Below are 24,644 nucleotides of genomic sequence, written 5' to 3'. Positions count from 1 at the left end.
GAACATATCAAAAATAATCAAATAAAACTACACCTAATTTTCATTAATGTTCAATGAAGAACTCAATCTTTGTACTTCCACTAGGACTGACATTTCATGGAAATATTCAGACTTGCAACTACATATACAAGTGCATATGCATAATGCCTAATAACAAAAGGAAGAAAAATTCATGTCAGCCAATGACAAAACTAATTCTTAACTTAGAAATCATACAAAAAGAGCAATGATAACGATTTTTCATCTTCCACTTTCACAGGAGGTTCTACGTACTATACTCAATCCTAGTTAGGGTCTGATCAAATTTTCCTGTTTGGAATGCTCTGAAATAAAATATATATAAAAAAATAAGTAAACGCTCTCAATAGTACCATCTACAACACAGAATCAGAATAATTTCCCTGTAAAAACTAATTGGATCCTAAAAATACAAATAAGGATTTTACTTTTTATAGTCCCCTAGGTTGCTGTTGCTTTTTCTTTTTTTTTTTTTTTTTACAGATTTTGCAGATAAGTTCACAATAATTATTTTCATACCCAGTGCAACTTAGTTTGGGATGCAAACCTTAATAAATCTGTTAAGGACAACTGAACATCACCTCTGATGAATAGCTTTGCTTGTGCATTTTGACACTTGAAAACACTGTTTTGGCATTCAGAACCAATGGCTGTGATTTGCAGATTAACAATGACTGTGATTTGGAGATTACAAAACAAAAATATAACACACAGTGTAAAAGAACAATGTCTACTGTCCATGACTTCTCACGTATGTTATGAATCTACAAGAGAAAAACTGCTTGAACATCGTGTGGAAGAATGACATCTTTCTTCCGAGTTAACACATTCATTCAAGATGGACCTAATGAAAAAATACTCTTGGGAACCAAGTGCTTATAGTGTGTACAACTTTTTTCTAGTATGAGTTTTCACACACCTTTTGAGACACCTTGATTCACAATATCTCCTTTAGCACTCATGAGACGTGAATGGCTTCTCTCCAATATGGGGTCACATAAGGTTTTTGAGAGTAGAGGAATACTAAAAACCTTTTTGGCATTCAGTACATTAAACTGCCCTCTAAATATTATGAATTTTCATGAGTAATCTCAAAGCACTTGAAATTGTCCAACATTTTTGACATTAGGACTGGAGAATGTCCTCTCTACAATGATTTCCAGTATGTACTTTGAGAATTTCAGAATTAGAAAAACTACCAGAACAAAGATCAAGTATACAGTTTCTGTCTAGTGTGAATTCTCATGTGTTTTTAGATGACCTGATTGAGAAAAGCTTCTTTGGCATATAGAGCAAGTATAAGGTTTCTCTCCGGTATGAGTTCTCATGTGTGTTTTGAGAGTATTTTGCTGAGAAAAACTTCTTTGACATACAGAGCAAGTAAAAGGTTTCTCTCCTGTATGAGTTCTCATGTGTGTTTTGAGACTACTTTTACGAGGAAAACTTCTTTGACATACAGGGCAAGTAAAAGGTTTCTCTCCTGTATGAGTTCTCATGTGGGATTTTATTTGGCACTTGAGTGAAAATGTCCTTTGACATACAGAGCAAGTAAAAGGTTTCTCTCCTGTATGAGTTCTCATGTGTGCTTCGTGATTAATTTGTCGAGAAAAACTTCTCTGACATACAGAGCAAGTATAAGGTTTCTCTCCTGTATGAGTTCTCATGTGTCTTTTCAAATCACTTTGAAGAGAAAAACTTCTTTGGCATAAAGAGCAAGTATAAGGTTTCTCTCCCGTGTGAGTTCTCATGTGTGTTTTGAGGTGACTTTGACCATAAAAACTTTTTTGACATACAGAGCAAGTATAAGGATTCTCTCCCATATGATTTTTCATGTGTGTTTTGAGACTACTGTGCTGAGAAAAACTCCACTGACATATAGAGCAAGAATAAGGGTTCTCTCCTGTATGAGTTCTCTTGTGTCTTTTGAGAGTACTTTGATCAGAAAAACTTCTTTGACATACAGAGCAAGTATATGGTTTCTCACCTGTATGAGTTCTCATGTGCCTTTTGAGTTGAGATTGAAGAGAAAAACTTCTTTGACATACAGAGCAAGTATATGGTTTCTCACCTGTATGAGTTGTCATGTGGTATTTCAGGTGGGACATCTTTGAAAATGTCCTTTGGCATTCAGCACAAGTTATTCGCTTCCCTGCTGTGTTGCTTCTCTTTGAAAATTCTTTTGTTCTAACCAAATGTCTGTTTTCTTCTACAATACAGGTCTTCTTTCCACTTTCATCATTGCAGCTTGGAGAGGTGTCCTTGTACGTAATAGATTGGGATGAAGAGTTCACATCAAATTCACTACAGTCGAAAAATTCTGGTTCTGCCTTGACTTCTAAGAAGGGCTCTGCAAATAAAGGGTCTTCATCTGTGTTTTCAGGAAGATCCTCTTCCAAATTCTGCAAATCTTCTTTGATTAATGACATTTCCACAGGATGTTCCATTTACAATACTCAAATCCTAGTTAGGATCTCTTGAAATTTTCCTTTCTTTGGAATACTCTGAAATAAATAAAAAATCTGAGAAAAACATGTTCTGAATAGCACCATTCATAACAAAAACAGAATTTGAAATTCAAAATAATTTCATGTTTTACAGTACAGTATGTGCTCATTTCAACCCTAAAATAAGCATCCTCTGGAAAAACAAGTATCACAATGCAATGACCATCTGGACACAATTTGTCTCAAAAGAAATAAAATGGCATCCTTGGATTCTGTTTGGAATCAATGTTATTCGGGTTAACGTTGGTTGACGTTCAAGCAGCAGCTTCTGCCTTTGCCACAAATTCCTAACTTACTCTAATTTTGACAATCATATGAACAGTATAGAGAGATGAATGGATTTTTATTTAGCATTTCCCAACGTTTTGTGAGAGAGAGAGAGAGAGAGAGAGAGAGAGAGAGAGAGAGAGCGAGTGTAATTGTCGTTAGTGAGTGTTTCGGTTGTTGGAAGAGGGATAAGGGTCGTTAGTTGAAGTTTGTTTACGGCGCTGTCTTTCTGTGAGAATGTGAAGGAGGGTTTTTTTGTTGTTGAGAGTCTTTAGTCAGAGCTAGTGCCGGTCAGTGGTTTTCGTGTTGGACAGTTTTTTCCGTATGCTTTTCCGGGAGTTGTTGGTTTTCTTGTTGGTGTGCTGTTTTATTGTGTGTGTTCTGTTTCTTTTTTTTGCATTTCCTTGTTGTGTTTGCGGTTGTGGTTGTTACGGCGGCCTTAATCCATCTCCCAGCAACCGAGGATCAGGGTGAGTGTTGTGTGTTGTTTTTTTGTGTTTTGAATTCTGCCACATTATATTTGGCGCCCAACGTGGGGCAACTGGTGTTACAGTTGCAATTAAGATTGGTGGCTGGTAGTGTGACTGGAGGAAAGGATGGAAGAGGAACTGGTGAGGTTGAGAGAGGAGTTGCAGCTGTCAAGAGAGGAGAATGCATGGTTAAAGAGTGAGAATGAGAAATTAAGGCTTCAGTTGGAAGAGATGGGATCATTAGTAAAAGGAGCGAAAGAGGAAATGAAAGGGGAGATGAAAGAGTCAGAAGAGAGGATGGATAAAAAGTTGGAGGGAATGATGAAAGGTGTGGAAGAAATGATGAAAGGTATGTTCAAGGGTGTTTTTGGAGAAGGGGCTGTTGGATGCAGGTTCTCTGGAACGTGTGAAGGGGCAAGAGAGAAAGAAAAGGAGGAAGAAGTGAGTGGAAGCGTGAGTGATGAAAGAGATGTGGGAATAGGAAGTGAGAAATGAGAGAATGAAAGGCAGGGTAAGGAAAAGGGGAATGAAAAGCAAGGGAAGGAACAGAGGGAAAGTAAGGATAATTCAGGGGAAGAAAAAGAGAAGAAGGGAAAAGGAAAGGAAACTGGTTAAGAAGGGTAAGGAAGTGGGAAAGGCAGGAAAGAAGGGAGAGGGTAAAGATAGTAGTGGTAGTGAGGTGGATGGAGGTGAATGGATAAAAGTGGATAAAAAGAAGGGGAAGAAGAGTGTAATGAGTAAGATGAATGTAAGTGTGGAAGTGGACTCTTTGTATTCGGAAGAGGGTATGAAAGGTAGGATCGGTGGTATCGGCTAGTTTTTGTGGTATCGGTATCGGTGAATTTCTGGCCGATACCAGCCGATACTTTTGTCACTAGTATAGGAATTTAAAATCTTCTTAGGTTTCGTAAAATATATATATTAACAAAGCCCACCAAACAAACTATATACAGTATAGGCTTATCATTGAATATAGGTTCATTGTTCATCTTTTAAAAACAGATGGTATCTTAATACTTTACAGTGTATATAACAATTTATTATTTTAATTTAATTTTAATTAACTATGGTTATGTCTACCTCTACCAGCAATTAGTCATTGCCATTGTTGGAGTTAGGTACTATTTGAACATGTGCAGTGCAGGTATGGTTATATTTTAGGTTCACACGCTGCAATTCATATTACTAATATGATTAATAAAGTAGTTCAGGATTCTGACATCCCAGATTATAAAATTCATCTTTTTACCAGAGATAATGGAGCAAATATAGTCAAAGGAAATGAAGGTACAGAATATGATGGTCTTTCTTGTTTTTTGCATACTCTTTAGCTCGTCAGAAATGACTGTATCTTTGAACACAGAGTTATAAAAGATATAATTGCAAACCGTAAAATGATTGTAGGCCATTTTAGTCACTCTCCTTTAGCTTGCAGTAAGCTACGTGATCTACAGCGACAGAATAATCTTCCACAACACAAATTAATCCAAAATGTCTCAACTAGGTGAAATAGCACTTATTTAATGATAGACCTTATCTATAAGCAAAAGAAGGCAATAGCAATGCACTGCACAGATTCTCCTAGCCTTCCTTCCTTCACTTGATGGTCACTCATGGAATCTCATCTCATAATTGTCACCATTACTAAAGATTTTTCACAAGACAACTGTACAGCTTAGTGAGAGGGAATGCCTTTGAAATTGTTTATATAACCCTATTATATGACCTTTCAACTTTTGAACCTTTAATATACAATAACAAGTGAACAAAAATGATTTTAGTAACAATATATATTCTCCTAAATAACAGTAATATCGAGGTAACAGGTATCGGTATCGGTATCGGTATCGGCTTTAAAAGTTGGTATCGGTATCGGTATCGGCCAAAAATTTGGTATCGGTGCATCCCTAATGAAAGGACAGAGTGAAAGTAGCGAAAGTGAGAGTGAAAGTGAGAAAGAAGTGAGAAAGGCTATGTATGTGAGGGAGGTACCCCGGTGTGAAAGGTATAATGAGTATGGAAGTAGGGATGTGCATGATTTCTTTAAGGAGTATGAAAGGTTTTGTCAGGATAAGTATGGGGAGAGTAAGAGAGTGTGGGCACGAGAATTAGGAGAATATTTGACTGGGTTCTTGCTTGATATGTATAGGGTTATTATGAGTGTAGGGGATGTTGAGTATGACAAGGTGAAAGCTAGACTAGTTGAGCAAGCGAGGCGTATGAAAGCGAGTGTTAAGTATAAGAGGAAGAATGGATTTGATGAGGCAAGAATGAAAGCTGGGGAAACCTTGTCACTGTATGCTTGTAGGCTGGAGACGTTGGCGAGGAAGAAGTTTGGGGATGATGGGATAAATGAATGTAAGGAGTTAGTACGAAAGTTGTTAGGGACAGTGCCAGATGGAGTTAGAGAATTTGTGAACTTGAAGCGGAAGAAGAAAAGATGGACGAGTGAAAGGTTGACTTGGGGAGAAATTTTGGAAATTGTAGAAGATTATGAGCTTGACAGGGTTATAAAAGAGAGCAGAAATGTGAGTGTAAGGGCTGGGGTAGATGAGAGAGTGCCAGAGTTTGGAAGCTTTAGGGATGCAGTGTTGAGGGGCCCAATGAGAATGGCAGATAGTGTAATAGATAGGAGCGTAAGAGCAAGTAATGTGGAGGTGCCAGTGAGGATGAATGGTGGGTTTGTAAGGGAACAACGGGTTGGACGGGTTAGGGATAGTAGTGTACAAAGGGGAAGGTCGGTGAGTGGAAGTCGAGTGAAGTGTTTTAGACGTGGAAAGGAAGGACATACAAAGAATGAGTGTAGGTGGGCTTTAGGAACGTGTTTCGGGTGTGGGCAATCGGGACATTTGGTAAGTGAGTGTATGAAAGATAGGGGGGGTTAAATGCTACAGGTGCGGACAGGTGGGTCATATTGCTAATGGTTGTAGGGGTACCCGAGTGAATGTAATATGTGGCAGCTGTGGTAAGAATGGACATTATGCGAGAATGTGTTCAGAACCGAGAGCGAAGTGTGTCGAATGTGGAATGGAAGGGCATGTATCAAGTGTATGTAGACAAAAGAGGGTGACTGTGACAGCGAATTCGGGAAACTGAGTGTGAAGGGGGTTCAAATGGGTGGATCCTCCAGGATGCAAGCAGTGCGTGTGATGCATGTATGTGAGGGGTTGTTGCATGAGGGAGGTTTTGCTGGAAAGACTGACGAGTGCATGAGTGTGCAAGTGTGTTGTAAGGGAGTAAGATTGATTGCGTTAGTAGATACTGGGTGTAGTATGAATGTCATATTTAAGAATGGATGTGAGAAATTGAGGAATACGTGTGAAATTAGGAATTGTCAGGGGGAAGTAAGAGGGATTGGAAATTTAGGGGTAGCAGTGGCTGGAAGAGTGTGTGAACGGTTAGAAATTGGGGGTGTAATGATGGATGAAAGTGATTTTTGTGTGATTGAGAGTACGAATGATAAATATGATATTTTATTGGGATGTGAGTTTTTGAAAAAAATGTGGGATGGTGGTCCGTCCTAGTATGAATGTAATTGAATTACGTATGAAAGGGAATGTGCTTGGAGATTTGTATTTGGGGAAGGATGGTAGGGTTGAGCAAAAATTGTGGAAGAGAGTGCCTGTAATTGCGACAGAGAGGGTAAAAGTGCCACATGAGATTGGAGAAGTTGTGAGTGTGAAAGTGGCATGGCCGGATAGCCTCGGGATAGCCAACAATGATAGTTGTATGTGGTTGAGGGAATAGACATAAATAAATTAGTCAGGGCAAATGTGTGTGTATATGATGGGGGTTTTGAACATGGGAGATCCGAGGGTATATATAACGTCATTGCCGAGTGTCAGGAAGAAGCGGGTGCGAGGAATATGTGAGGGAGATTGCGTGGGAATATTACGTACATTGGTGAATGTGGATGATGAGAGGTACGTGAAGGTACGGCAGGTGATGACAGGTGATTTGAAAGGAGTTAATGATTGGACGTATGAGGAGTTGAAAGAAAGAGTAAAGGTAGATGAAAATGTAAGTGATAACGTAAGAGAACGATTGAGGAGAATGTTGTGGGATAGGCAGGGGGCGTTGAGTCATGGAGACGAGGATTTTGGGGGATCGAAGCTTCCAGAATTTAAAATAGTTCTGGAAGACGACACCCCATATATCAGCGTCCCCGACATTTTTCTCCGTCTACCAATCATGAGATAGAGGAGCAGTGTGAGGAGCTTGAGAGGGTGAGAGTGATTGAAAGGAGTACGAGCGCCTGGAATAGCCCCATTGTACCGGTACGTAAGCCAGATGGAAGTTTGCGAATGTGCGTGGATTATCGGAAGGTGAATGAAGTAACTGTGAAAGAGCGATTCCCGATGAATGTGGTGTCTGATTGTGTGTACAAGATGAATGGAATGAAAGTGTTTACAAAATTAGATCTGGTAAGGGGCTATTACCAGATGCCTCTGGAGGAGGGGAGCAGGCATATTACGGCCTTTTCTAGTAGTTCCTGCCACTACCAGTTCCGAAGATTAAGTTTCGGACTGGCTAATGCTCCTGCTGCCTTCCAAAGGGCAATGAATGTGGTTCTGGCCAGGTTTGATCGCAAGAAGGTAACTGTTTTTATAGATGACATTTTGATTGCGAGTGAGACTGTAGAAGAGAATATGGAACTGCTTGAACGAGTGTTAGAAAGGTTGGAAGAAGTAGGAATAAAAGTAAAACTTGTAAAGTGTGCTTGGTTGGCTGGGGAGGTGGAATTCCTAGGGCATATGGTGAGTGGAAGAGGTGTAAGGAAGAGTGATAAGTTCGTGAACAAGGTAAGGTAATTTCCACGTCCCCGGACCGTGCGTGAGTTGAAAGGATTTCTAGGTTTAATTGAGTTTGGAAGGAAGTTTATAAGAGATCTTCGGGGATCGGGAAACCACTGACTGAATGGACGGGGAAGAGAAATTGTGTAAGATTGAAATGGGATGAGCGAATGATCAAAGGGTTCGAGAGATTGAAAGAGGAGGCTGCAAGAGACGTGACGTTGGCTTTCCCGGACTATAGTGAGAATACGAGTAAACTAGAACTGTATACGGATGCAAGTAAATATAGAATGGGGTGATGCCTGGAACAAATGCAGAAGGCGAATGGGGAAGAACAATTGAGAGTAATTGCGTATGTGAGCAAGGCGTTTGGAAGGGCAGAGTTGAAATATTCGGTGATTGAAAAGGAATTGGCTGCTATAAGGTTTTGTGTGAAAGCGTTGAAAGTATTTTTGTATGGGGTAGATTTTGTAATACGGACAGACCATTGACCGCTAGTATATATGGTTAAAAAGGAGAGTGTGAATGCTAGAATTGCGAGAACGATAGAGGATTTGAATGAATTTAGTTTTAAGGTAGAGTATGTACAAGGTAGACAGAATGTTGTTGCAGATGCTATGTCGCGTATGTGGACTGAACAAGATGATAGGGTTAGGAGCGACTGGGACCCGGACCGAGTACCTGTAGGATTTGTGGTAAAACAACAGTATGTAGGGGAGAATCGAGTGTGGGAATGTCTGTTGGGGGGGTTGAGTAATTTGGAAACAAATGGGTTGATTGACGGAGTACCTGCAAGCATGAATGAGTTACGTGAAAAGGTGATGAATGAAATGCCGGAAGGAGGAGAGCGCGAGGAAGGAAGGGAATTAGATGAGGAGGAAAAGTTAGTGAAAGTGTTGTTGGTAGTGGCTGAAATATTTAAAATTACAGTACGATTGTTCTTTGGATGGAATAGGCAGTGAAAGTGTTGTTGGTAGTGGCTGAAATATTTAAAAATACAGTACGATTGTTCTTTGGATGGAATATGTATAAAAGGGTGAATGAAAATGGTGAATGTAGTTTTAAATGTTCAATGTGGAAAGGATAATTGTAGCTGGCTGGTTAAGAAAGGTGATTGTGAGGAAAATGAGGGAATAAGGGGTACGGTTGAGGAAATCGTTGAAGATGAATGCGATGAGGATGGTTGTGAGGAAGCTAAGCAGGTGAATGTAGCCATGAGAGCGTGTATGCATGAAGCGAAAGGTAAATTAGTAATGAATGTAGTGGTGAATCAGAGTGAATATTGTAGTTTGGTAGATACGGGAGCACAAGTGTCGTTAGTGAGTAGTACAGTAGTGAGTGAATTGGAAAGGTGCGATTGGGATGTAAAAAGAAAATCAACGAGTGTAAGGATACATGGTTTGGGACAAGGGAGTGTGTCAGTATGGGAGGAGGTACAATTAAAAATTCAGTTAGGGGGATTTGAAATAATACATAATTTTGTAGTCATGGATGAGAATGATATGCCAACATGTTTTTATTAGGAATTGATTTTATGAGAATGCATGATATAAGTGTGGATGTCGGGAGGGGAATTTTAGGAAAGGGCGGCAGGGAAATAACGAAGGTTAAAGGAGGGGGATTGTCTAAAACTAGTTTTGTAGGTATGGTAGATATTGCAAGGAGTGAAAATGATTTGTTGAGTGAAGAGGAAATTAAGCAGATGCAAAATCAGTGCATGAGAATAAGTATGTTAAGAGAGTGTGTGTTAGAGGGTGTAAGAGTAAGAAGTGCCAGTGTTTTTGTATGGAAGATGCATCAGGAAGGAATATGGGATGGGGAAGGTATGTGTTTATTAGTGCATGATAGGTTTGGGCATCTGGGGAAAAATAAATTATGGGAATGTATGAGAGAGCGATTGTATGTGCCTGGATTGAATAAAATTTGCACGGATGTAGCGATTACGTGTGCGGACTGTCAGAAGGGTAAGTATCAAAGTGTGCATGCGAATCCACCTGTGTTGCGATTGCAGATGAAAGTTATTTGAGATGGTTGTGATTGATTGTGTGTCGTTGCCTGTGACTGCTAGAGGACATGTGGGAATGGTTGTAATAGTAGATCATTTGAGTAAGTTTGCATATGCAGTAGCGATTCGGAACAAAAAGAGTGAGACTGTAGTGAGAATGGTGGGTCAAGTGATGTTGCCAATGTGTGTGTGCAAGCCGACGCGAATGTTAAGTGACAATGGGCCTGAATTTGTTGGATGGGAGTTTGAGCAAATGTTGCGTGATTGGGGCATAGAGCATGTGTACTCTACGCCGTATATGCCCAGTGCGAATGGATTGGCGGAACGAACGGTGAGAACGTTGACAGAAATATTACGTATGATGAGTAAATGTGATAATGATTGGGATGTAAATGTTGGGCGAGCGTTGTGGGTATACAACGCCACCGTGCATAAGGGTATTGGTATGTCTCTGTGTAAATATGTGCTAAATTTTTAAAAGATAGTGAGACCGAGATTGGGTATATCTGAGAATGATAGGGAGGTATGGAAGAAGGCGCATGAAAGGTTTGAAAGTTACAAGGTGGGCGAGAAAGTGTTGAAAGAAGTAATCGAGAAAGGGCGGTTGAATGTAAATAAAGTGCATGAAAAATTTGAGGGTCCGTATGAAGTGTTGGAAGTTGGTCCCAGTGGGCTTAGTTATGTTGTAGGGGAAGTATGTGTAGATGGTAGTGTGAGAGAAATACGAGCGCATCACAACCAATTGCGTAGATGGAAGGATGTACCAGAATATGAGAGAGAATGGGGTGTATAAATGGTTGAATGTGGGTGAACCAGGCAGTATAAATGGTTGAACGCTTTTCAAATATATTCATCAGAAATTGAACCAAGTTATGCATGACGGAAGAAATATGGCCCCAAAACGGCAGAATAATCATAATTTGAAGGTTTTTATAAAAGCAATTTGTTTTCAATGCACCCAGAGCATTAAAAGTAAGGTTTTCTTATGATTTTTGACGATTTTCGAAAAACGATTTAAGAACGGAAAGTAAACGAATGGGACCGCCTGTATGCATGAGAGCTTGTGTATGGAGGATCAGCAATTGGTTTTGATAGAGTATGGTAGGAAACGTAAGAAAGGGAAGAACGTAAGTGAACGGAATGATCGTAAGTTGTGTGATAGGGTGTGAGTGCCAAAGTGAAAATGAGTGATGTAATACGGATGAATGGGATGGTATGAATAGAACGTATAGCATATGCGGGTTTGATATAACTGAGTTGACTGAACGTGTAGGGGTTGAGTGAACGGTTGGAGGTGAGCGAAAGTGTAAGAGTAAGAGAGTGTAGCAGTAATATACGAGCGATTGAAAGCATGAATGAATCGTTGCAAGAATTGGAAAGGTCAATGAGCGAATGGGATGGGTTAGTTGAAGAATTGGGGGAGGTATTTGGGAATGACTTAGAGGGTATAGATGAGATTGTGGATGAAATTGAGTGGTAATAGTGAAGAAGATAGCGTGAATCTGAGAGTGAATGGGGGAGAAAATGTAAATCTGAATGTTGCTGGAAGAGAAAGCGAGTCTGAGAGAATGATTGCTTGCCCGCGAACGCGTTCTAGAGGACCTGCTAGTGAGCATCCGTGGGTGTTGCGTAAGGCAACATGAATGTAGTGTGAAAAGTATTGGTTGGGAAATGCTAAAACGGGGGAGAACTAGAGAGGAGAGAGAGAGAGAGAGAGAGAGAGAGAGAGAGAGAGAGAGAGAGAGAGAGAGCGAGTGTAATTGTCGTTAGTGAGTGTTTCGGTTGTTGGAAGAGGGATAAGGGTCGTTAGTTGAAGTTTGTTTACGGCGCTGTCTTTCTGTGAGAATGTGAAGGATTTTTTTGTTGTTGAGAGTCTTTAGTCAGAGCTAGTGCCGGTCAGTGGGTTTACGTGTTGGACAGTTTTTTCCGTATGCTTTTCCGGGAGTTGTTGGTTTTCTTGTTGGTGTGCTGTTTTATTGTGTGTGTTCTGTTTCTTTTTTTGCATTTCCTTGTTGTGTCGGTTTTAAGTTTTTGTTTTGTGGTTTTGTATGTGTTACGACCGTGGGCCTTAATCCATCTCCCAGCAACCGAGGATTAGGGTGAGTGTTGTGTGTTTTTTTTTGTGTTTTGAATTCCACCACAACAGCATTTTTCCTTCATGAGTTGGGAGTCTTACAAATCTATCTACAGAAGAATGACCTTTTGCTAATACGAATTGCATGTGCATTTTGAGGTGGTTCTAATGAAAAGGCTACTTGGACACCCAGTGCATATACATAAATCATTTCTATCTAGTATGAGTTTCCATGTGCCTTTTAAGAACATGGGATAGAGAAAAACTCCTTCGGCTAGGTGAATGGCTGCTTCTCTCCAGTATGGGTTTCATTTGTACTTTGAGAGCAGAGGAATGATAAAATAACAATTTTTAAAAGTAAATTGTATTTTTCCTAACTATACAAACCCGAGGTCCTTTACATTAGGAATTGCTTTCAGGCGTAGCCTGGAAACGGCCATTAAACTCTTGAGCAAGGTGGTTACCAGGCAGTAACTACCGGCAGGTAGGCGGGGATACCCGCCTGACCGGATGTAAACATTCCAGTTTGCCTTTGGCCCAGGTACAGATTGAGGGGTGGCATGAGGTGGGCATGAAAGTGTAAAGGACCTCGGGTTTGTATAGTTAGGAAAAATACAATTTACTTTTTAAAAATTGTTATTTGTTCCGACACAATATACAAACCCTCGGTCCTTTACATTAGAGACTCACTGATTGCAGGGAGGAATCTGATAAAGTCTCTCTGAACTGACTGGACTTCACCACCTTGTCTTCCCTTCCTGGTCGTGAGAGCGAGGAAGGGAAAAACTGCCTCTGACAAAAGATCGGGTTGTAAGAAACGCAGGATCAGTTGTCAGACTTCTGGGTCCCTTTGCATGAAAGAGGAAACTTCAGTTCATGCAAAGTAGGCTAGGAAGAATTTGACGTCGGATGACAATAAGGCAAATACAAGCATTGGGTTTGCCTCATAGTCATGGTCTCCTTCCTCCCCCTGCAAGAGGAAGGAGTGGGGTTGCTTCTATTAACCTGAACGGAAATAGAACGGGAGCTCCCGTTATGTGCTTATCTGCCTCGATCGCCCGGTCCAGCTTGTAACGGCATGTCCGCTCTCCTGCCCGTGGGAAGAGAGCCAGGATGGGGAGAAAGAAGAGAGGCCAGTCACTCAACATTCATTCTCCCAATCACAACCGCACAACATAGGCGAGATGCAACCTGTCCCGTTAGGGGAGCTGGATAAGCTACACAACTTGTTGAGCAGCCACCACACGACCCAAGGAAAAAGTGTCCAAGGACTTGTGTGCAACATCCCGGAGGTAGAAGGAGGTGAAGGTAGTCTGTTGGGACCACACACCCGCCTTCAGCACCTGTGGTACCGACATATTCTTCCGAATGCGAGGGATGGACCAAGCCATCGACTTTGTGAGCTCTCAGGTGAAAGGTACCGTATCGCCGTCTGCGGAAGAGCCAGCTGCCAAGTACCTCCTTTGATCGCTTCAGGGTCGGGAGGAAGATGTGTCCTTAGACACTTCTTCCTTGGGAGAGACAGTACTAGCGAAAACGTTGACAACATCCAGGTTAGGAAATGTCGAACCTTTTGGAAAGTACCACAGCTCCCAATAGGACAAAGTAACGAATGATCTGGATCATCGATACAAAGTCCAAGGAGGAGGGGAACAAGAAGGACACGAACCCGACAGTCGATGCCAAGTCGATGCCAATGGATTCGGAGTCCACCTACGACATCCGAGAAGGAGTCGAGGTATGATCCCCATCCCTGTTCTTCCATCTTCTATGCCAAGGCCAGGGTAAGATGAGAGATGGACCTAAGAGGGCATACCTCTATCCGATGACTCTCGTAGGGCGAGTGCAGAGCACGGACAGGAACCCTAAACGAGAGTCGCATGCCACCCAGGAAACAGTTCCCTGGGACAACATGACTAAAGAAGCTTCTCGTCCGTAGCTAACTCTTGACTGAAAGGGAGAGAAGCAGCTCTCGGCGGAGAAGACGAGGAAGTCCAGACTTGACGAGCAACTCTGACCCGACAAGAAGTTCTGACAACGACACCACCAGCAAAGACGGATCCAGTCCCTGGGACAGTGTTGCAGAGGACTTCAAGGGATATCCAGCTATATCCGTTGCCACTCGGCGAGAAAGCCTGTGCTTGCAAGGAAAGCTGGAAAATCTCCCAGTCCTGAACACACAGGGATGTACTGCCTCAAGAACCGCTTTTTGTGTAGCTGCACAGGAGGAAGGGTCAAGCGGAATTCTTCTCGATGCCTCGGCAATCAGGTCGGATGAAGGAGAAGTCTTCAAGTATTTGTCTGTAACGGGTTGAGCAATGTTTGTGAATACCCTAGCGAAACGGACAAATATGGAGGAAAAAACGTCGATATCGAGTTTTCACCAAAAGACAGCATGCCTCAACAGAGCAGCCCCTGGTCTGGTATGAGAGGAGCGAGAAAACACTACCGACTTGTGTGCAGGAGGCAACAGAAGGACGGTAGGGATTTCTCAGTCCAGCAGTCTCTGCATGAATCTTCGTGAAGAAAGAGTGAGCAGCATGTTCCGTCCCGATCACTCAAACCTGAGGCCAGGCTTGCCTTTACCAATACATCCCCACCAGGAATGCATCTGGTTAATTGAGCTGTCGAGTGTGCAATAGAACAACACTGGAGTACCTTCAAATGTCAAGATGAAACAGGAGGAAAAAATGATTGCCTCCTGTTTGTCGACAAATGCCACTACTGTGGTTTTGTTGTTCAAAGAAACCAGTGAGTTATACAATGAATTGCTAAAACCCATCCTGAGTTCTCGGGTGGCCAAAAGGCTGCCATGAACCCAGGACGGTGATGAAGGTACTAATCATCTCGGTCACACAAATTCAAGACAAGGTCTTACCAGTGTGTGCCTATTCCTCAATCTGTGAATCCAATATAGTAGACACAAGATGTGAGGGGAATATGCAAGCATATTCGAAGGTTCCTTCAATCAATAAACATTAGCCTATCTCTTTCCTCATACATCGAAGAGGAAAGAACGGGGACAGGAAGCAGACTTCCATTTTCCACCATGGGGAAGCTTCTGCAAGATGACAGGATACCGAGGCAATTAGCTCTAGCCTATGCTGGCATTTCCCAATCGGGAGCACTGGGAGAGGTGGTGGGATGAAAGTTCGATGGAAAGAATTGCCGAGACCTAAGGGAAATAGATACTTCTCCTGAAGGAATCCATTCCCAGGTCTCAGCAATGTCGCTGCCAGTTCCAGAGACTCGATAAGTATCATTTCGTCCAGGCATCAGCAGTTGCAATCTTCTTCTGAAGCCTAGGACTTCTTAGCTAAGGAGTTGAGGGGGGCTGGCTTGAACTCAAGGTTGAGTTGAGATGACTAAGACCCAAAGTTCTTGGCCATTGTCCAAAGGACAAGTCAGTGCCCTGGTGGGAACCTTGATTACCGGGGTATCTGGCAAATCTCTGAAAGAGAAAGGTAGAACCAAGTAAAGGTTCTGATTCCCAAGGGTCGAGCCAACTCAGGACTTACTGAAACCAGAGATCCGAAATTGGGACAAAGTCCTTCTTCTTAGCACCAGAATTGCCCAAAAACTGCAGTCAAACAAGACCCTCCGAGGCAAGAAGAATTCTTTATTCTGTCGAGGCAGGGGTGGAATTGGTGTCTCGACCTGAATTAACTCCTTCGAAGAAAAGAATTCATCATCGAGAATGCTCGATAACCAGGGGCCGAGAAAAAGCCATTGCGTCAACACAATCATAACTGGGCAGGCTGGAATCGTCTGCTGTGAACAATTGCTAGTTTCCCGAACTCTTAAACTCCTTCGAGGTTCGAGGCCCTCGAGAAGAAGGTTCAAAGGGGAATTTGTGTCTCTATCTTGCATGCTCGAACCCTAAAGTTCAACGTGAGAAGAGACACATGAACTCAAACCCGCCGAGCAACTGAAGCAGCTGGCGGCAGTATCGAGACACCTGGATCGTTAACACCCCGACACCTGGGTGATTTCGGCACTTTTTCTCGTCCCTGTGCCTCTCCAAAAAAGATAAATAAGTGATTCATAGAATTATAGCTACCCACAAGACTTCCGAAAATTGGGAGCGGTTGCTTTGTTTCCTAATAGATCGAAAGAGCCATGTCCACAGAACCAGTCTTAGACGCAGACTTCCAAGACTGGCAACTGAGGGGTGGCCTCTGATGAGGCCGTGACTCTCGCATTTTGCCCCGAAAACGCAAGATCCCACAGGAGAATGCAAGACAATCAGTCAACGCAGTGAGAAACTTGTCTCCCAGAAGAGAGTCAGTATGTTATGAAGTCCCGCAGGACTCTTGAACATCAGGTGAATCAAATCTCATCTTTCTTCTGGTGTTCGAACCAACAGGATCGAGACACCAGGCTGGGAACCCGACCGAGCACTGGCAAACACTGGGGACTTCTTTTAGGTGCTGGCAGGAAGAGGAGCCAAGACACCTGGGTGCCTCGGCCCTTTCTCTCAAGCACTGCTCCCGAACTGGTCCTAGGAAAATCTCTCCAGACCAGATCGGGAACTCGATGGCATTCAGTACTAAGAATCTCTAAATATTATGAATTTTCATGAAGTAATCTCAGGCTGGCAGCCCCCATCTTAGAGGCGGAACCTCTAAGACTAGGACTGGAAGGATCGCAACTGAGGTCAGTGTGTGTTTTGAGAATTTCAGAAACACAAAGCCCAGGGCTATGTGAATCGGTTTCTGTCTAACCCAAAGGTTGGGAAGAGCCAACATGAGACCCACTGCCTTTGGAAGGAGGCAGTGATTGAGACGTCCAAGGGCATCAAGGGAAGAAGCAGCATTCCTTTCCTTCGGCCGATGGAGGTCTGTCCGATTGACTCAGAGGACCCCTTAGACCTCATGTGGGGAGGAAGATTGAGAAAAACACCAGAAGACGAAATCGAAGATAAGATGAAGAAGACGTTTTTTGAGACTACTTTGTTCAGAAAACTTCCTTCACCTCCACAGAGCCGACATCTTCTACAGGATGGTGGACACGAAACATCGTCGACCTCCAGGGTAGTCCGGCAGGAACACAACGGACACAGCCAGGACACCGCCACCAGGAGAAGCATGTTTTCAGGACAGCCTTGATGCAGGAGCTACGGCAGCATACAGGAAGGCAGGAGCTACTGCAACGGCCAGTTTTGAACATCACCTCAACAGGACCACTTCCTACATCTTCACGCTGACATCTTCTACAGGATGGCGGACATCGAAAACCTCTGGGACAGCTGGCAGAACGCACGGAAGGTTTTCTCTCCTGTATGGCACGACCGCCAGAAACGGCAGGAATGATCAGGACAGCCGATGCAGGAGCATGGCAAAGGTTTGGAGAGCATGTGTTTTTGCAACGGCCAGGAATGTCACTTCCACAAGGCCACTTCCTTCCCTTCATGCCAACATCTTCTACAGGATGGCAGACATCGTAAGCTCCAGGGCAGCTGGCAGGAACACAACGGAAGTGGCCCCGGGCACGATCACTAGGAGAAGAAGCGGCACGATCAGGACATCCGATGCAGGAGCTGACGTTAGCGGTTCGGAAGGCAGGAGCTACTGCAACGGACAGAATGTCATTTGAAAGTCAATAGCAGCGACAGGAAAATCAGGGCGGCATGCGGCAGGAGACCAGGAGAGCAGCCCACAGACTGTCGTGTTTCGAGTTGACAAGAGCATAACACAGGGAACAGCAGGAGCAGATGGACCACAGATACGTATGAGGAAGCATTGCAACAGCATACATGAAAACCAGCAATGACAGCGATCGATCTACATCGGCGGGAACAGAGTCAGAGCGATCCCGGCGTGGAAATATGTCATCTAATCAGGTATTGTGGTCGATCCTTTGAAGCCACACTGAATGAATGTCGGGTTGCTTCATGCAAGATATTCTTGATATATCCAGCCAACTACTGCTGTGTGAGAAAAATGCTCACTGTCAACCTGAAAGAAAAACAAAGATGATTAGCAGAGGGGAGGCTCCTCCCGCTACAAGGGGAACAGCCCTACGCAGCGGGAGGAGGTACTCTAGCGAGGTCGCTTTGATTCTTTTGCTCACCCCCTGTCGGTGTTTTCCGCCCGACGAGCGAGCGAGAAGGCGAAGGAGAGAGATCTACTAAGGGAGATTGGGAAGAACCTACATCAAAGAGAAAAAGGACGGAGGGGAGGCCACCAAGGGCGCTGTGGAAGGAACTTATCGACGACGATCCTCCTCCAAACCTCCCACTCAGCCCGCAAATCTCTAAGCGCAGGGATGTTCCATTTAACACTCAGCATAAGTAGGAAGAAATTAGTGATGCCCCTTACACACGGAGGGCGGAAGCCCAAGAAGGGAACTAACTCTTACGTCCCGATGGATGTAGGGGAGTGACGATATTGCATCCCAAACTATATCCGAAAGTACAGGGGCGCTTCAGTATTTACTCTAAAATAAGGGTCGCTGGGAGAAGCATTACCACTTGGTTACGCTATCTCCAGTTATGCCCTTAGCCGTCAAACCCAAGACACAGGCAGGGGAACGATTCTGCTTTGGAATCAAGGTTATCACAAATTGTGGGTTTGTATTAACAAATATGAAACACACGTATATATAAACAAAAATACAGAAAGATCCCACAGGGATAATAAGAGCTTTCCACGACAGTCAGGCAGAGAGAATAAAACACGCCAGCAGAATGACGGCCGAAAGCAAACTGGAATGTTTGCATCCGGCAGGCGTGGTATCCCCTAATACCTGGAGGTAGTTACACCCTAACCACCTTGCTCAAGAGTTTAACGGCCGTTTCCAGCCTACGCCTGAAAGCAATTGCTAATGTAAAGGACCGAGGATTTGTATATTGTGTCGGAACAAACCCTTTTTGGCATTCAGGGCAAATGAAAGGCCAGAGTCTCTCCAGTATGAATTTTCACATGTAATTTCAGGCTATTCAAACGTGTATAACTTTTTGGACAATCAGAACAAGTGAATGGACTCTCTCCAGTATGATGTCTGATGTGTATTTTGAGACTTTCAGAATGAGAAAAACTACTTTGACATAAAGAGCAAGTAATTGGTTTATTTCCTGTAAGAGTTCTCAAATTCACTATGGTAAAAAATTTCTGGTTCTGCCTGTACTCTCACATAACATACGAAGGTTCGTATCCTTGGTAACAAATGATTTTCTTTTTCCAATTCTGATGCCAAGAGAGCTAAGCCTAAACAATTAGAATGTTCCTAACCTCAAGAGTTAAACGTTAAACCATACATGAACGACAGTACTCATAAGCATACAAATAATCTTTTAAATACTTACAGAAAAATCAAATGGACAGCAGTCCTAACACGTTCCCAACAAAACCAAGAGACACACTTCCTTCTTGATGGTCAAGTACTTCAACTTCACTTTCTGAGGACCTCTGACCAAGTCTGCATTTGGTGCGTCACAAATTATCTGCAAGATAAAGAAACATCATTATAAATATACAAGAAGTGTATCAGGCTTACATTAGTATACAGGCATTAATGTTTTCCTCAATAACAATCAATATATAATGCCTTACAGACTAAAGCAAACACACTATATATCCATAAGTAAAATAATTGATGTTTCATGTGACTACAGGTCTCCTTTAAACCTGTTTACCTGTCCTTCTATTTCAGACCATCTTTAAGGACAAATGAACAGTCCAACTGACCTAACTGTATACCCTGCTTCCTATAACGGGATGCTGCATTGAGCATTGTGGTCAACAAGAAGTCTGTCATTTGGGCAGCGAAGTGTGGTGCTGGCCCAAAGAGAAACATTTGTCAAGGACATTTGGTCAATAAAATGAAAGAGGGCGTTTTAATACCAGGGCAGCTGAAGGGATACCATTTTCCTTTTCCCTTTCATTCAACCTTCAGCTGAAAACCTTCATTATGGACAGAGTCAACAGACGTTAATAAACCCAAGAGGGCGCTAAAAGGGAAATCAACCTGCAGAGAGAGAGAGAGAGAGAGAGAGAGAGAGAGAGAGAGAGAGAGAGAGAGAGAGAGAGAGAGAGAGAGAGAGAGAGGTTACAGGAAAACGTGACAAATATATAAATACGAGGGAACAGAAACTAAACCAAAACTTCCCGCAGATACACTATCACGCAAAACTCCCACAACCTTAGCCTAGCCTAGCCTAGGATATATAGGGTAGCCTAGCCTAGCCTGGGATATATAGGGTAGCCTAGCTTAGGCTATATAGGGTAACCTAGCCTAGACTACATCGGGTAACCTAGCCTAGGCTATATAAGGTATTCTAGCCTTACCTACAGTGGCAACCAATCATACCCAATCTGGCACTCCTTGAGGCAACCAGGGGATCCTCTCCTCTGCAGAAAATGATGATCATACTCAACCTAGGCTGACAAATGCCACGGGAGGAATGAGAGGAACAACTAACGTCTTTAGGGGTCACCCTCAGTTAGGTTAGGCTGGGACGTCTCGCTGTGGCCTAGCCTAGCCTGACCAGCCTATGATGGAATTAGGGCAATTTTAATAAAATTGAAAGGGGTATCCGCCTCCCTGAGGGCCATGGTATCTATCTAGTTCCCTAAAAACATAAATTGGGGTTAAATAAGCACCCTACATCGATCCCCTGGGGGAGGCTTCGTACATCAACAGGACAAGACCACGTATGACGGAATTAGGGCAATTTCAGTTATATAAGAGGGGTATCCGCCCCCTTGGAACCTTGATACCTACCTGTTTCCCTAAAACACCTAAATTGGGGTTAAATAACCCGCTCTACATCGATCCCCTGAGGGAGGCTTCTTCGTACATCACGAGGTCGAGACCACGAGCGCCGTCTCTTACGTCTGAAAACCCTTTATTTATTTCTGTCCCGCGACGCAAAACCTACGTCTTTTGTTTCAGAGAGGTCAAGGGATAATTATAGATGGTCAAAATGCGTCACTGCGACGCGTCTCCGGCGTCGTTGCGACGAAAACGAGACGGAAATAAGACGTCTCGCCTCAAATAAGGGAGAAGAAATGTCAACGTCCCTCAATTAAGGGAGAAGAAGAAACATAAACAAACAGTGAAGTTGTAGTAGTAAAAGGCTGGATCTTCCTTTGCAACGGCTCGTCCTCCTCTATCCTTCCTTTTATTCCTCCTTTTTGTCTCTGTAAAGCCATAATTATTTTATCATAAACTCTTTCATAGTCTTTTATTATTGCAAAACAATCTTTAATTGATTCATCAGACTTAACTATAATGGTCTTGGTAGTTCTGAAGCCTTCTTAAGCAGTTTGCTCTTTAACATTCTGAGCTATTACAAAGAGGAATAGAGCATTTTGATCAAACTTATGAAACTGCCTGTGAACCCCATTCTTTCTAGTGTCTGAGAGACAAAATTGAAACCAACCCTACCAAACGCTTTTGAACCTGGTACTTTTTCTCAATGTACAAAATAGATTATATGCTCTCAGAAGCATATTGCAATTACTGATTGTAGAAATGGGAAGCTTTTAATCACAAAGAGTTATAGAGTGAAGTTCATAGTTTTCATGACAGAGTATAGGAGTTGCTTGTGTCTTGTGGGTTGGACACAGGGCCAAGAAACCTAATCTCAAAAACAGCTTGTTTAAAATTGAAAGGTTCACGTTTTTCCCCAATCCCCAATGCGCTTTGAGAACAAAGGTTCGTCAGATTGCAGCCGAGGTCTTTTGGGTGTGCAAGTGATTAGCCAGATGATGTACTTTATTCAGGTATCCATCTCTTGTGATTGGGCATAATTGGTAGTGTTAGGTCGAATGTTAAGGATTTTTGTATACTGAGTTAAGGAGGAAGGGGGGAATGTTTTGGTCATTCTCTAAGTTAGATTAAGTGCGAGAAGTGAGCTAATTTCAGCTGTATTTTTCTTGATATTTAAAGTTCTTTTAACAGCCCTGTTGTCTGTCAATATATGAATTTTCACTGCTATATATATTCTTAATTTCCCATTTTTTTGCAGGTGGAGTGTGTGCAGGTACTGTATGCTGTATTTCCAGTTCGAACAGCAAATAAAACTGACATAAAGACTTGAAAGACAGCTGTTTTAAAGACTAAATAAATAACTATCCCGGTCAGTAATGGTGGTCCCCAGGGAGACAAGAAGTGAATTTGAGAATTTGACACTTCTCTAATCAGTCCTTGAAACTGTTCTATAGCATTTTGCCATTTCAGTTTCCTCTGAAAGTCTTGAGTATCATTTCGTGTCTCCTGGTTGGTGGCTCCTGCATGTGGAAACCTGGCGGTGGCACATATTAGAGGATTCTGGATCCTCTAATGTAACTGTAGCTTGCAGCACCATTACTGACGTAGGTGTTGCTCACCTGTGTGCTTCCTTTGACTGGACACTGACTCTCTGGCGATGCAGCACTAGTTGTTCATCTGTCCCGCGCCTGGGGGAACACCGAGGAGGATCAAGAGACAGGAAGAAGGACGTCACCAGTCAGAATGAATTATGAAGAAAAGGAAGAGGAAAAGGGTCAACTAGGCATCAACCTGAGGAGGAGGTGATGACAAGGTATGTAGTTTGTCCTCCACTTGTGCTGCATCCTCCGACCTCCCCACAGTTTTCCTGGTTGTGCTTCCTTCCTCCTCTGCTTGTTTCTGGTCACCGTCTTTGCCTCGGTATTATCATCCTCTGGTTCTGTGACACTGGGGCTCATCTTCATAGCTGTCATCAAATGTAGCTTCCTCCGTAACAAGGACATGACGCAAGGTTTTCCTTTCCTTGTGGTGCTTCTGTGGTAGTTGACGTCCTCTTTCTCACAGTTGGTGTTCTGTTTCCCCTCGTGCTTTCTGTTTGCTTGAAGAAGAAATATGTCTGTGCGTGTCATAATATGCAGAGGATTGTATGTGACAGGGTGTAGCTGTTCCCTTAAGGTGGGTTCTTGGGCTTCCGAGACGTTTGTTTGGCGGCCTCTAATTGGCTGGTATCGGGAGGTAGCTGCGAAAACTAGCGATATGTTGATATTTCTTCGTTTATCTCACGTTTTGCGCAAGATAGGAAAGATTTGGTCATACCACAGGATTCGGTATTAATTGTACAACTAAATCGTGAATCCCTGAAATCAATAAGATAAAACACAAAGGAATTACAATGAGTAAAAGTAAAGAGAGAAGCATTTCATTCTCTATGCCTGTTTTTACTTATCATTGGATTTTGCATCATTCATGTGACCAAGGTCAAAGAAAACTTGTGCTTTCATACAATAAATTCACCCTGAATACGCTGGTGCCTTCAGATTTTAGATGCTTGTGATATGTGAAGAGAAAATGAAGAATATGTGTTCTTATGTTGCATCCGTTCAGACAGCGAAATCTTTGAGGCGCCGTTGGCAGTTACCAATTAGCGATATGAGAAGTTTGCAGTTTCGACAATATTTACCGTGTTATTATGACATGACACTTTCCGTAAATAAATGCATAGAATTCCCATCATGACTATCGAACATCTTCACTTTAAAATCATATATGTCCTTATGTCTGGACATATCTGATAAGAAAAAATGAATAATCAGATGGATGCGTTGGCTTCAATTTAGCCCAGGTGAGAAATTTGCTTACATACTGTAGGCTACATGATAAATAACATGAAATATATCAAAGGCACTTATTAGAAATACGGAATATCTTATCACGAAGCTGAGAGGTAAAGATACAAATTGTAGGTTGATTAGTTTTGATGTCAATTCACTGTTCACAAAAGTGCCCCTTGATGAGTTGCTACGGTTTCTACAAGAAAAATAAATTCCTATTTCCCATCATGATTTTATTAAGTTGAGAAAGTTGTGCATAGTTGAAAACACTTTTATGTTTAATGGTTCTTTTTGTAGACAGATTTTTGGTTAGGCAATGCGAAGTTCAGTCTTCTCAGGGTTGTTTTGAAGAGCGCACAGAATTTGTGATCCTGAATTTTTAGCAGAGGAAATTCAGAACATCTACTGTATGTAATTGCAGAAGAACTGTGTTATCCTTTGAATTTTATCGATGGTTGCCTCCAAAGTGGCCCCCACCCCCCAAAAAAAAGCATTTTATGGTCATGAAAGGTCAAGTGATTATGACGTTGGAAATATTTGAGTTTTGCCACATACCGTACCTGAAATGACTGAAAATAAATGTAGAACTCGTTGTTTTGTAACAAACCAGAAATGCCAGGAGGAGGGGTGTACAAAATTAATTGCTCAACTTGTAATTGATTTACTTTATTTTGGATAATCTGGCAAGGAACTAGGCAAGAGAGTCACACAGCATAAATATAGTGTCCGAGTTGCAAACAACTCAAGGGCCATTTTTTTGTGATGTAAGAGACTTTGAACACCCAGTAGATTGGAATTCAGCTACATTTGTTTTTAAGAGTTCTTCATTGCAAGACAGATTGTTGGTCGAAGGATGCCTCATCAGTTCTTTTAGCAACATGAATTTAAGCGACAGTCTTTCTAAGATGACGAATTGTTGAAACGCTTTATTCTTAAGGATGCAAGAGTAAAGCAAGCTGTTGGATTT

At 42.5% G+C, this 24,644-nt stretch overlaps 3 protein-coding genes across 6 annotated transcripts in view; 2 read left to right on the top strand and 1 right to left on the bottom strand.

Annotated features, from left to right (window-relative positions):
- The window catches only part of LOC136838116 (gastrula zinc finger protein XlCGF57.1-like), a 159,189-nt gene that overhangs the window by 89,108 nt on the left and 45,437 nt on the right, over positions 1-24,644 (top strand). Inside the window, exon 1 of one of the 4 annotated variants that reach the window (XM_067102960.1) lies at positions 22,120-22,659. The exons of the other annotated variants lie outside the window; for them this stretch is intronic. The gene's annotated coding sequence lies outside the window, so the exon portion shown is untranslated. Of the gene's footprint in view, positions 1-22,119; positions 22,660-24,644 lie in introns of those variants that run through there. 4 annotated transcript variants of the gene reach the window in all.
- On the bottom strand, positions 645-21,157 carry LOC136838118 (gastrula zinc finger protein XlCGF57.1-like). Its single transcript, XM_067102965.1, has 3 exons — positions 20,856-21,157; positions 19,438-19,575; positions 645-2,519 (listed from the first exon to the last, which is right to left on the bottom strand). Exon 3 carries the CDS (start codon positions 2,460-2,462, stop codon positions 1,248-1,250), a length of 1,215 nt encoding a protein of 404 aa, XP_066959066.1. The 5' UTR covers positions 2,463-2,519; positions 19,438-19,575; positions 20,856-21,157; the 3' UTR covers positions 645-1,247.
- On the top strand, positions 2,868-9,071 carry LOC136838119 (uncharacterized). Its single transcript, XM_067102966.1, has 2 exons — positions 2,868-4,053; positions 5,177-9,071. Exons 1-2 carry the CDS (start codon positions 3,759-3,761, stop codon positions 6,142-6,144), a joined length of 1,263 nt encoding a protein of 420 aa, XP_066959067.1. The 5' UTR covers positions 2,868-3,758; the 3' UTR covers positions 6,145-9,071.

The sequence above is a fragment of the Macrobrachium rosenbergii genome, unplaced genomic scaffold, assembly GCF_040412425.1.
Source record: "Macrobrachium rosenbergii isolate ZJJX-2024 unplaced genomic scaffold, ASM4041242v1 171, whole genome shotgun sequence".
Taxonomy (NCBI): Eukaryota; Metazoa; Arthropoda; class Malacostraca; order Decapoda; family Palaemonidae; genus Macrobrachium; species Macrobrachium rosenbergii.
The sequence above is the reverse complement of the archived record's forward strand: the minus strand, read 5'-3'. Positions and strand labels throughout refer to the sequence as shown.